This window comes from Varroa destructor, unplaced genomic scaffold, assembly GCF_002443255.2.
Source record: "Varroa destructor unplaced genomic scaffold, Vdes_3.0 BEIS01000002.1, whole genome shotgun sequence".
NCBI classification, from domain to species: Eukaryota; Metazoa; Arthropoda; class Arachnida; order Mesostigmata; family Varroidae; genus Varroa; species Varroa destructor.
The window spans coordinates 29,453-40,990 of NW_019211455.1; the positions used below are offsets into that span (position 1 = coordinate 29,453).

Here is an 11,538-nt window from a genome sequence, read left to right on the forward strand (position 1 = left end):
CCCCAAATGGGTTTTCACTCGTGAAGTTCTTACTGATTCAGAGGGAAATACCGAAATGACGAAGTCGAGCTAATATATTTCTTTGCTTGCTCTAATATATTACTTTTCTTCAAGCAGGATGTATTAAAATACTGTACTAACTATTTTCTGCTTGGGCATTTTCGATATGGGTGAACACACAAATAGACAACAAACATATCTACGTCGCATATTTCTATTAATAATCATTAACGCACACTCTCTCTTCGAACTATGTCGTTAATCCTATTTAAGTAACCGCCATCACGAAAACTGCGTAATTTGTAAAGCATCTAATAGTTTGCCTTGAAAATAAGGCGATTCGTCGCCAATTATTTCCAATTTATTTCGAAGTGTTTTATTGATTCGAGGTAAGGCCTGGATCCAGCCAGATTTCTTACTCCATAAGCTGATGGGATTCCATTTAGGTGTGAATGAATCGCACTTGAACAACGCTCAAGTCCATTAAGCGACCTCTGAAAGAATCCAATGCGTTTGCGATAGAACAGGAACGCTATAATGAAGAACATCTGCGGCGTATTTAAGGAGCTATGCTGTCATAACTTTATTATAGACCGAAGATCATCCTGCACTGTCGAACGAAAACGTCGATGATTTAAAAGAAAGTCCTGTCGTTAGCCTAATTGATGTACAGGAGAAGATGAACTATGATCCGAGATAATTTTGTTTACATTTAAATTTTACACGTACTAGAGGAACTTTTTTGATGTTGTAATCTTTAAAAGCTTACACTTTATAAAGAAAAGCAAAAACCATCTGTATACCTTAACCACAGAAAATCGAATCTGACTTTTCCATTTACCAACATATGCAGATCGTCGCGATTTTCTAGTTTAGTCGGAAGCAGACGTATGTTGCATACTGAATGACAGTAGTCTCCTTGAAATAACTCTTCTTAATAACAGTCTTAATATAGGAAACCTCAACTATCGCACTATGCTATTATCTTCTGTCGCGAACGGCATCTCGCGCGCGGTCTATTCGAATCATTTCGTACTTTTTCCCTTACTCAATGGCCACAATAGGGCATGCTACATGCAGAGAATCTATATGGCTGTTCATCTGATGAGATGTGTAAAGAGGATGTCCAGCCACACTTTGTTTACGTTCGCTAAATTCAAGTTGCGTGCTACCGAAAAGCTGGCCCCAGTATCAAATGGGACGACAATGGGCTCAAAAGCTTGCAAAGAGAACAAACCTGCTCGTTCGTAAGTAACTTTTTAAAGCGTTACGTAAAAACTGCTTAACAACAGATATGAATAATCGGAGTATTCGAACGATACGTATGTGTTCTTGATCAATTCGTTAGATACGCCATCAATCATCCTATATGGTAGTTCACGGTAAAGCGTGCAGTGTGCTGCATTATAGGTATTAGCCGACCGACGTCTTAGCAGTCATTCTTGCAATGATGACGTAAGGAAATATTTTTTAGCACTGATTGACGTTTTTCATTCGTTTACTGTGGTTCGGGCGTACAGACATGAATCTACTTGCAAAAGTGTTACAAAAATTATCGATATTATCGGTAACACGTTTATTTACTAAATGCAAGGATATATGGTGGTCTAGGACCTGAGTTTGAATTCATGCGTAGACATGTTTCTGGAATTGGCCAGCCGCCTGAAGCAAGGTTCGCAAAACAAAGGTTGCGCAACACTTAACGACCCCAAACCTTTGATAGGCACAATCAGATTTAAGACAAAACCGCCTGGAGAGGAGCTGATTTTTTTTTGGAATAATCTGTTGTCTGTCTCGTTCTTCTTGTTTTCTGAAATCTAAGTGCTACATTTGAATCATTATGATTTTGATCATCAAGTTTTTGAAGGATTAAAACAGAGGAACAAGCTTCATTACTGCTATACTGTAAGAAACCTGACGTAGCGCTCAGTTATTGACAAGTGTGTAGTGTACAATACGATATTCGTAACAGGTCAATCTTAGCCAAGCCGCCATTATCGATGGATCTGATGCGTGAAAAACAAGCAAGCTTCGTAAAAGAAAGCGACGGAGTTAAGAGTCAGATCATCCCATTGAAATGCCCATGTGAGTTATGCTTACCAGTTGAAACAGCATTCGGCAACATAGAGACGATGTAGATTATTTGTCTGTACATATCAATATCGCGGTGGACCCGTCTGCCAATCATGTAGTTTTACTTAAATTAGTGAAAAAGTTGCTAATTGGGCCTTTCCCGCGTTATACCGTGTCGCATGTATTCGATAAATAACAAAAAATCACACACGCATTATCGTGCACGTGTAAGCTCGTACAGGTTCATCAGAAGTCATTATAAGTAGGACACGATTATATTGGGAAAAATCGTCAAATCTTAGCTGGCACATTGGCATTACATAGATCTCGAACGAGGAGCCGGCGTAGTGCTATAGTGGGATGCTTATTTGCACCCGGCTTTTGTCTATCTTTTTACTACTAACACAAGCCTTATAATGGATTGTTAAAATTCATAGTGACCATGACACGTATACGGATTCCAGTGCGATTTATGTCCTGTAAGCATCTTAGTTGTTTCGATTTAGACTCGTACATTGCTGCGGAGACGAACAAGTCAACGCAGAAATGTCCCATCTGCAATTGCACTGGCTCGCCGTCGGCTCTTAGGATGTGCGGCTTTACCTACTGGATGCTTGAACATAATCCAGACTGCACACATTATGAGCTCACTTCCGATTTCATCAGACCCGTAGACAAAGTGAGTCATTTATTACGCCGATTTAATCGGTATGTATGACGCATTTGTTTTTTATACATTTGATGGTATCAATTAATCGACCAACATATATAAGGCTTTGGAAACGAAAATTAATGATTGGATTGGGTTTTGGGAAAGTTTGTTGGTTTTACAGGCTGCTGATCAAATAATAGGTGTCAATAAATTAGTCGTCGATTAAAGAAAAAAAAAAAGAAGAAAAGACTGCCATTCTACTGCAGCTAAATAGACCTAAAAGACCCTGTTTATTATACAAATAGAGCCATCTAGCTATAGACGTAACCGAAGCATCTGAGGGTCGCTATAGACAATGATTATTATGTTCTGTTCTTATTTCTGTATAAGTAAGCTTTAGCAATGTCGCATTCATTAAACCATTACTAATCAAAAATTGATGAAGGCAGTAAAAGGATGACTGGTGTTAGTTTATATAAACAAACGACTCCCGGGTACTCACGATTGTTAAAAGAATATTAGAATAATTTTGTCTTCGTGATATTTGTTGTCTATGGATGTCCCCTGGCAGCTGAGTATCTCCTAGCACAGCTTTGGGTTAGCATCCAGCCGCTTCTGTTATCCTTTAAAAATTGTCTCGTCAGATGAACACACAATCGCAGCGCATAATTACTGTAAAGCAGTTTTGTTTTTCTATATATAGGAATTCTATATCCTATAGGATCAAAGTATGGGTAAAGCAAATTATACACGAGTAACTATTGGCATTTTGAGTATAATCCATTCTTTTGTCGAACGCTTAAATTCATTCAAAATCATTGATTGTGACAGTGATAATGATGTACTAACGATATATTTTGTACGCAATTTTCAGGGAAGTCTTACTCCTTCAGACAACGGTAGCAAAGCTATTTCTATTGAGATAAGCTGAACCGTTGTTAGCTTTGTAAGTTTGTCTTTCGGCATAAAAATCGGCGCGAAATTTACTCCAATTGATAGAACGTTGGGTAGTTGTCATGGGGAAAAGAGCATACTTCAGCCGCATCGCAGAGGTTGTAGTCGCGCAGTCATCCATTAGGTCGTTTTCTTTTTAGATGAGAAGTTATGACTACGACGATGTTACTTTTGCTGAATATTGGATTTGGACATTCCCTCCGTATCAGAAGTGCGAAACTCATGTTGCCAGGCAAAAATCCAAAATAATAAATGACAATACTGCGATGCGCCTTAAAGATATGCGTTCAGGCCCAACTAGCGTGCAGTGTTGGTACCCCGTAAGAAAAACTCAATAAGTCGATTAGTTCTAAGAAGCCACATGTAATTATTCAGCCTTAAAACCTTAGCTCAACTAATTGAGTATAATGTATACGTACAAATATTCTGGCAACCTAGCTTAACTTATATTGATATTTTAAATGATGATACAAATGGATATATAGTTTTTAACATTATGTTAATAATATGTATTGCTACGCATTTGAAAAGGGTTAACGTATGTACAGATACGATGTGTTGAGTCTAATTCTGGGAATCGACATATGTAAGTAAACAATTTTTGAGCAGACGAAAACGCTGTCTAGCAGAAGTCAATCGTCTTTTTTTATAAACTCAGCATAGTTCCACTTGAAACTGTCCTTTTTAAAAATCACAGAACAAATCGTTTTTAAAACGTTTCCTTAACCGCGAAATTCAGTAACGTTTGCATTGCCACCATATTGATAGCGCATAGAAATGAACTGTGATTAACTGTATTTCGCTTGACTAAATAGACGCTTGGTAACATGAATAGCACGCAGTATCATAATAAAAAAAAAAAAAACGTTGGGCATCTTTTTACTGAAACTGTGTCTTAGTGTTGTATGGCATCTGCTAAATGTTAAAATGGACTTTTAATACGAATCACTGGACTTGTTAATTAGGTAGAGCATAGTGCTGTTAGCATTTTATTTACTTTGTAGAGGCTTTATCATTACTACTCTCATTATTTTAGCCAAGTCTATTAAAGGCGGGCATATATATATATATGTTCATGATCGCATATTAACTAGTTAATTGTTAGTGATGTATTTGACGATTACGTGACCTGTGCTATGGACTTGGGTTGCTATTGTCACTGGGACGTAATAATGCACTAAAATTCGCCACGAAACGAAGCAGGAATATGTGCATATTTTTCAATGTAGATATTTAGCTGAGGTAAGCTTCTTCGTCTAGGACTAAACAAACAGGTTAGTATCTAGCGCATATTATGTCTCTTAGTGTGTACTATGCAGGCAGAACCGAAGGCGTTGCGTTTATGGTCGCTTACTGCAATGACATATTCAATTACATAGGATAAAGAATTGGGCCAGAAGGGCAGCCGTAACCAGAAGCCCTAACGCTTAATGACTATTGTTGAAGCGTAAAAAGTCATCTGAAGGGGTATATGAAGGAAAATCTTAAGGAAAATCTTTTTCAATACTACGTTTGGTAGAACAACGTCAGTTAACAGACAGCTCACCTCCAAATAATTAGATAAAACTCTAGTGGTAGTTCAACATACAAACATTTATAAACGCAGATACGTGATAGCTAGTTTTTTTGTAATGTAATATTAAGCCTAGAGTTCCTAGGAGGCGTTCTGCTCGGGTGAACACGATATGTAGAAATAGTTAAAAATGTGAATCAATACACAATTAAACTATCCCCTCACAACAAGTCAGAATCATCGTCGTTGATCGTATATTGAATATATATGTATATGTATATATATTAAAGATCAGTATATATAATTTACTATAATTAGAATGTAAGAAACTACCTTTACTGCTGTTTGATTTTATATTTCATAACTCCAGTCCAGAAAACAGCTATGTGTCAGTGGAAAAAGCTGACGAATAGTTGCTTTTAAGGCTAGTAGTATTATTAATGTGGTGCGGGCTGACAAATTAACTTTTGACGACAAAGACTCCAATTCCCTGAGAGATTCTTTTGCACAATAGTTCCAACGGCCACATCCAATATGATTCCTTTATATGCACATAGTTCACGCGCGGACCAAGCGTACGATTACTGAATAAAATTAATTTACGATGTTTATACAGTATATATGTTCAGCTGGAGGTGTACAAGGCTCATCTAGGGAATATTATATTGAATATACGCCTTTTTATTAAACTTAAACTCTCAATATTTCCCACTTAAAGAATGAAACGGCCAGAAGCATAAACGGCTAATTTGATTGGTTTTCAAGATGCGTCCGTTATCTAAACGCTGACATTCTGATTATTAATGTCTTAGTTTTACAGTATAGTTACGAAGCCCTTCTGGGCTTGAATTCGCTTGGTAGTCGCTTCGATTTTAGTGGCCATCGTAAACGAACACGTTTGCGTCGCCGACTGAACGAGCAGCCAATTGAGATACTGTGAGCACATAAGGAGATTCGTTTTAGAGCTTTTTTAGTTAGTATACTATTTGGGCAGATTGTCAGGCTGCGTATACCAACACAGTGGTCAGGTTGACACTTGCTTGTAGCAACTCACTACATACAAGCTATAACGGCCCCACGTCTCAAGAGACTGTTCAGCTATAACATCGGTATCCGCTAACCTATATACCGTATCCAGATCCATACAACCACTGTTTTTAAAACTCCCGCTAGCTACCAACCGCTCAGCCTGCGCCACGTCGGACACTTCGTTTCTCAGGATCAAACATATACACTGGCTGTTGCTGTACGCTGATCGAAAGACGAGAGCAGATTGGAGCCAGCCAGCACTAAGGCACTATAATCAGCATAGCGATTGCTTCTGACGTTGTTGATTGCGGCCGTCAGCGGAGCAGACATCGTCATATAACTTTCATAGAAAAGTTATATAGCCACTTACTTATCTATCAAACATTTAAGGTTAGCGCTTAATTAACATCTTCGTTGAACTAGTCAATAGGATATTTGTTTTTCAGCTATAGCGCATTGTTTAGCATCTGTATTGCGCAATATCTAATCGGTATGAATCTGTGTTAGTTTAGAAGCACAAGTTGCATTTATATAATAACTATTATTACTGTATTATCCAGATATTGCGCGTCGTTGACTTGAGCGTAAAAGGAACCTGTTCATTCATTTTTTGTTCATAATTGTGAATTGCTTGATGTCGTCATGTAGAGGTACGCGGCAGAAACAAGAGGGTGTTCAAGCTGCCAGAAGTTGTTGATGTTTCACGGTGGGCCACCCTCTGTTAGGCAAATATAGAGGCAGAATCCTAAAGCGTTGAAGTTCTGTGCGATAACTAGTTATTGTTGAAATTTAGCCCAATATCGTTTCTGTTTTTCACTGCTTTTAGTAAATCATTCATTGTTTGCGTAAATTTATAACGCCGTAGTAAAATATATAATAATTATCTTACAGTTACAGCGGCTGGGTGTTTCTGTCACTGTGATTCGCTGAATTGTTTGCGGCGTGATGGTCGCTAGAAAGCAACTATATGACAGATTAAGTGCACGTTTGATCTGTAAGTGAACCATCAAATACTATACATATATGTTTATGAGAAGCAACATCGTCGTTTTTTCAAATATGAACATCTACATACGGTCCGTTATGTCTATTTCAACTTAACGTTTATTGTGCAGTCCTTAACCGCTGTTAGATGAAAAAAGAACGTGTACGTGTATGCATCCAGTAACAATACAATGTATTATGGGTCTCCCCATTTGTAAAGGGCAGCTGGATCGCAATTGCATTACGGAAGCTTAATGGAGTGTTATGATGAATCTAGATATTTAACTGTATCTCGTATAGTCGACCCAGCGCAATCTGCTGCCATGACGAATACGAAAGCCTTTGCTTAGTTTTGCTTTAAAGCTTTAGGATATCATTTAGATAGTTAGCTTCGTTTAGGCTCGAGTGCTCTGCCAGCATTTTGCGTCGATATTTACGATAGTGAGTGTAAATTTACTACGGCTAAAGTATAGGTAAGTTTCGTCTGTTAAAGGGAACTAACGATATTTAAATTAAAAAAAAATTGCTCTGCGTTTAGTAGGAACCTGCTAGCTGGAGGACCGGATGTCGTCACAAACAGATCCGAAAACAGTATTGGGTGGCAGGTAACGGAGCGTATGCTGGGCGTACAATCTTAATGTGACCGTTTCTGACGCCGGCCATATAAGCTCTAATGCTTAGCTATCAACGCTTATATGTGTATATGCACCTATGCATTGCAGAATAAAAATGAGCGATGATCGTATTATACATAAATTTTTTGCAGGATTTGATGGTAATTTCGTTCACCCCATCTAGAAACAATGTTCTAATCGGCAAATTTGCAACGTTGAGCTCTCTGTCTTGCATATTGCTACCGAAGCAACTAGTGCGGAAATACCACCTACGTTAACTTTAAGTTGATACGCATATTTAATTTATTTTTGGTGTATTGGTTTCTTTTCAGAGGTTGTCAACTGATGGAAGCTGTTAAATACCGTACTCCACTCGTTTGTCCATAAATTTATATGCATTTGAGAGTTTCAATATTTCATCCTTAAGATAAAAAAATCGACACAAAATGAGGAAGGATTAATACTACTTTTATTTGTTAGACAAACTTGTTGTCATCGTTTCGTGCCGATTACCAGAGTTCTGGTTTTGAACATTTCTCACGCTACACCTTCAACGTTGTGTATAACAGAGAAAGACAGTAGCAATATAACACAAGAAGAAAAAGAAAGGAGAATTAAAAACTAACCTTCAAAATGCTTGGTGTGAAATTTAGCAAGACACGATTGAAGATAACGGCTATTGTTCTCTCGGTTTACACATTTTCTAGTATTTTCTAGCTATTTTTTGTCCGCTTTTTTTTACATATTGATGTCCTCTTTAATGGCACTTTCTATGACTGGTAAGTCGTTCTTTCTTTCGAAATGTTTAGCTTCAATGCGTTATTTGATGTTGTTAGAACTTTAAGATATTTTTAAATATGAAAGTATGTGTCGTATAGTAATGTATTTATTGTCGAAACTCTTCAGACCAACTCAGCGGGCCGAAAATATGGAACAGAAATTATACTGACAGCAATTTGAAGAGTATATGTGGTCTGCTTTTGTCTAACGCCATTTTGTTTTAACTCTGCTGTTGTAAACGGCACACACCGACTTACACTTCGTTTATGGGGACGATGCGTTTCAAAATGGTTCTTTTGGTTGATGATAATTATATATACTAAATAGCTAAGGTACACCGTCCATAATTTCACTTATTCGGGGTTCGGATTGAAAGGGATCTTTTCTTTATTTTCAGTATTTCTATTAAAATTTCATAATGTGTTTTCGAGAATCTCGTATGGATCCGACAAAGAAAACATTGTCCATGTTTTGCTTTATTTTCGCAATCAGGGCAATTCGACCGTCATTCTGAGGTCCCGAGTTATAGTCAGCATGTTATAGTAAACTTTTAAGCCTTTATTCTGAAAAAACTTTGTTTGTTAACGGGTTGTCTCGCTAGAGATGTCCTAGCTTATTGTTTTTCACCAATTTTCGATGAATTCAACTTGGGACCACAAAATTTCAGTCAGCAACTATTAGCTTTCTGCGCTAAATCATATTGTTGCCTTTAAACTCTAATAGCAGCATCCAGTGAGTCTATACTAGTAGTTAGCCAGAAACTGTCTGCTATGAATGGTCAAAATTTTGCACGTTTTACCTCGATCTTCAAATACGACGCTCACCTTAGTGTATTATCTGACAATGAAGCTATCTGCCAGTAAACGCATGTACTCATCGAGTTTGCTTAGAGCCTAATGGCTACCGGTGTGCCCTGTACATGCACCACCGCGTGAACGATGGACATCATCGAAACAAACTCACGATAGATTATCTATAAATGATCTTGTGTCGAGTGACGATAAGCATTCCGCGGTTCCGATACTGATCTTAAAGTCGAAACCCAACCGACTCGTGGTGAGAAGTACAGAATATGTTGTTTTAACCGGCTGTTTGAGGATTTGTTCGTGCTATGTCAGTGTTACCGAGATGTGGCAAAGCATTACTGAAGTCGGGGGCTTATGTTGTACGTATTTAGCATAAAAGTCTAAGACTATCGAGCATAAACACGTTTCAGTAATCTCTCTTATCTAGTGTTTCTTCGCTTGCACAGTTTTGTGGCTGCGTAGTCTGTTTTACCCAGAACAACCTGAGACATTAATGAATAAAATCGAATGCTTTCTATCTCAATATTTTTACAAAGGTTCTATGACGTATCTGGAAACGAGCTGGACATTGAGAAGTAAATGAGGTGGCACTTTATTATTTAATCGCAGTACCGTCTATAGGCCAATTACATATTGCTGATTCGTGCTCTTAATATGATCGGTATGAGTGTGCAAAGCACGTTTCGTACATTTCAGGTAGACCTATGAGAAACCCGACGGCTGAATTTTAAGTGACGTAGGTTTAACGCATGCCCATGAAGGAAATTAGCAATGAAATCACTCTGTATTTGGGATTGGACGAAATCATCGACGGGTTACTGTGTGCGAATCCTGCCTTGGTGAACGCTGTTCTAAGATTGAGCTATTCTTCAAAACTTGTCGTACACGTAAGGTGGATTCATGTCCGATTTTGCTGCAAATAGGGTTATGGCCAGTGAGTTTTTACCCGTTTTTATTCTACTTTAACCTTTGTTTCGACTTTATTGCTACGTATTTTAGAAGTCTTGGTATACATTACGTGCATCTTTATGCTACCTGTTTCTGGGGAAGAATTTCCATTTGCACGACGGAATAACTTGTCATGGTTTAGTGCTGCCTAATAGCCACGCCTGTATGCTCCGTTGACCGTATTCGTCAACTGATCGCTTATCGAGGTCGCAATTTGCACGTTCTTCGTTCTCCATGAGGGACGACTTGATCAGTTCATCGACTATCATAAATTACACAAACATGCCATGGGCACAACCACATTACGCGAGAAGGTCCAGAGACATCACATAAATGATATGGCACCTAACGGAGCGGGCTGTGTCTCTGATGGGATCGATCGCAATAAAGCAGCGGAGTTATTAGTAACTATGCGTGAAGAAAGTCACAAAGAAATATTCGTAGAGTATGTATGCCATGCTGGCCCCTCTTCCTTAAAGGCGATAGTGATTAGCGGTTGACTGCGTTTGTTTTGTTGCTATTTTCCGGTAGTTCATCTATTTCTATCACACTGAAACGGATGATCAGTTTTTCTCTCACACTCGTCACCAAAGTTGGGTTCCGAAGTTGAGGCGGGCCGAACAAGACATCTGATTTTAAGTAGCGAATCGCCAGAATTGAAACTAGACTAGCTTTTCTATACAGGCTCTTTCACCGCATGATGCTAGTATGACTAATGATAAAAGTAAAAAGACAGTATCGATTTGCATGTAGAGCTGGGGACCGGCTATACATTCCCATTGGATATTGTGATAATATCGTGTATCGCCTTTGACCTCGTAACACTGAATGCCTTTTTGAACGTAATTATGAAGAACTGAATAGTTTATTAGAGTGTCATAGGGTGCACCTTCTAGCTTTCGCTACAGGAAGGCCTTTGGCTGTATACGGTATTTTAATATACGGTATTTTAGATAGGTCTGGCATTTTGATAGTGTTAGATACGCGACATGCTAGTTTAATAATACAAATAGCGGAATTTACATTTTTGTTAACACATAGAACAATCAAGAAGACATATCTCTCACTTTATTAATTGTCGTAGTATAAAAATATACTACCACAATTAATTAATAGGCTACCTTAATTGTTTTCTATAAGTAATTTTTACATTAAGCGATAAAATTCATCTAATATTTAGTATAA

The 11,538-nt window shown here is 38.0% G+C and overlaps 1 protein-coding gene and 2 long non-coding RNA genes across 8 annotated transcripts; 1 reads left to right on the forward strand and 2 right to left on the reverse strand.

Moving 5' to 3' along the window:
• Positions 1-198: 198 nt before the first annotated feature.
• On the reverse strand, positions 199-982 carry LOC147757205 (uncharacterized). The gene is made up of 2 exons (XR_015321197.1): positions 842-982; positions 199-494 (listed from the first exon to the last, which is right to left on the reverse strand). It is a non-coding gene; the product is annotated as an uncharacterized LOC147757205 (long non-coding RNA).
• Positions 889-7,950, forward strand: LOC111245726 (E3 SUMO-protein ligase PIAS1-like). Of its 6 annotated transcripts, XR_015321192.1 has the most exons (6): positions 1,108-1,247; positions 1,859-2,085; positions 2,511-2,752; positions 3,600-6,611; positions 7,113-7,215; positions 7,744-7,950. XR_015321192.1 is itself a non-coding variant. In XM_022794432.2 (4 exons), the coding sequence occupies exons 1-4, from the start codon at positions 976-978 to the stop codon at positions 3,649-3,651; spliced, it is 663 nt and encodes a 220-aa protein (XP_022650167.2). In that variant the 5' UTR covers positions 889-975; the 3' UTR covers positions 3,652-4,624. The 6 variants fall into 6 exon arrangements, 5 of the variants coding, with proteins under 5 accessions (XP_022650167.2, XP_086836390.1, XP_022650164.2 ...); XM_022794432.2 differs by lacking the exons at positions 7,113-7,215; positions 7,744-7,950 and having other exon boundaries at positions 889-1,247; positions 1,949-2,085; positions 2,580-2,781; positions 3,600-4,624; XM_086980264.1 differs by lacking the exons at positions 7,113-7,215; positions 7,744-7,950 and having other exon boundaries at positions 1,038-1,247; positions 1,973-2,085; positions 2,580-2,781; positions 3,600-4,624.
• A 316-nt stretch (positions 7,951-8,266) lies between these two features.
• LOC147757206 (uncharacterized) lies at positions 8,267-10,933 on the reverse strand. Its single transcript, XR_015321199.1, has 2 exons — positions 10,441-10,933; positions 8,267-10,318 (listed from the first exon to the last, which is right to left on the reverse strand). It is a non-coding gene; the product is annotated as an uncharacterized LOC147757206 (long non-coding RNA).
• Between the last annotated feature and the right edge of the window lie 605 nt (positions 10,934-11,538).

Excerpts from the sequence above, each read along its gene's own strand:
- LOC111245726 (XM_022794432.2), top strand. The coding sequence starts at position 976 with ATGCTATTATCTTCTGTCGCGAACGGCATCTCGCGCGCGGTCTATTCG. Across the intron at positions 2,086-2,579 it reads CATCCCATTGAAATGCCCAT|ACTCGTACATTGCTGCGGAG; the intron begins GTGAGTTATGCT and ends GTTTCGATTTAG. Across the intron at positions 2,782-3,599 it reads TTATTACGCCGATTTAATCG|GGAAGTCTTACTCCTTCAGA; the intron begins GTATGTATGACG and ends CGCAATTTTCAG.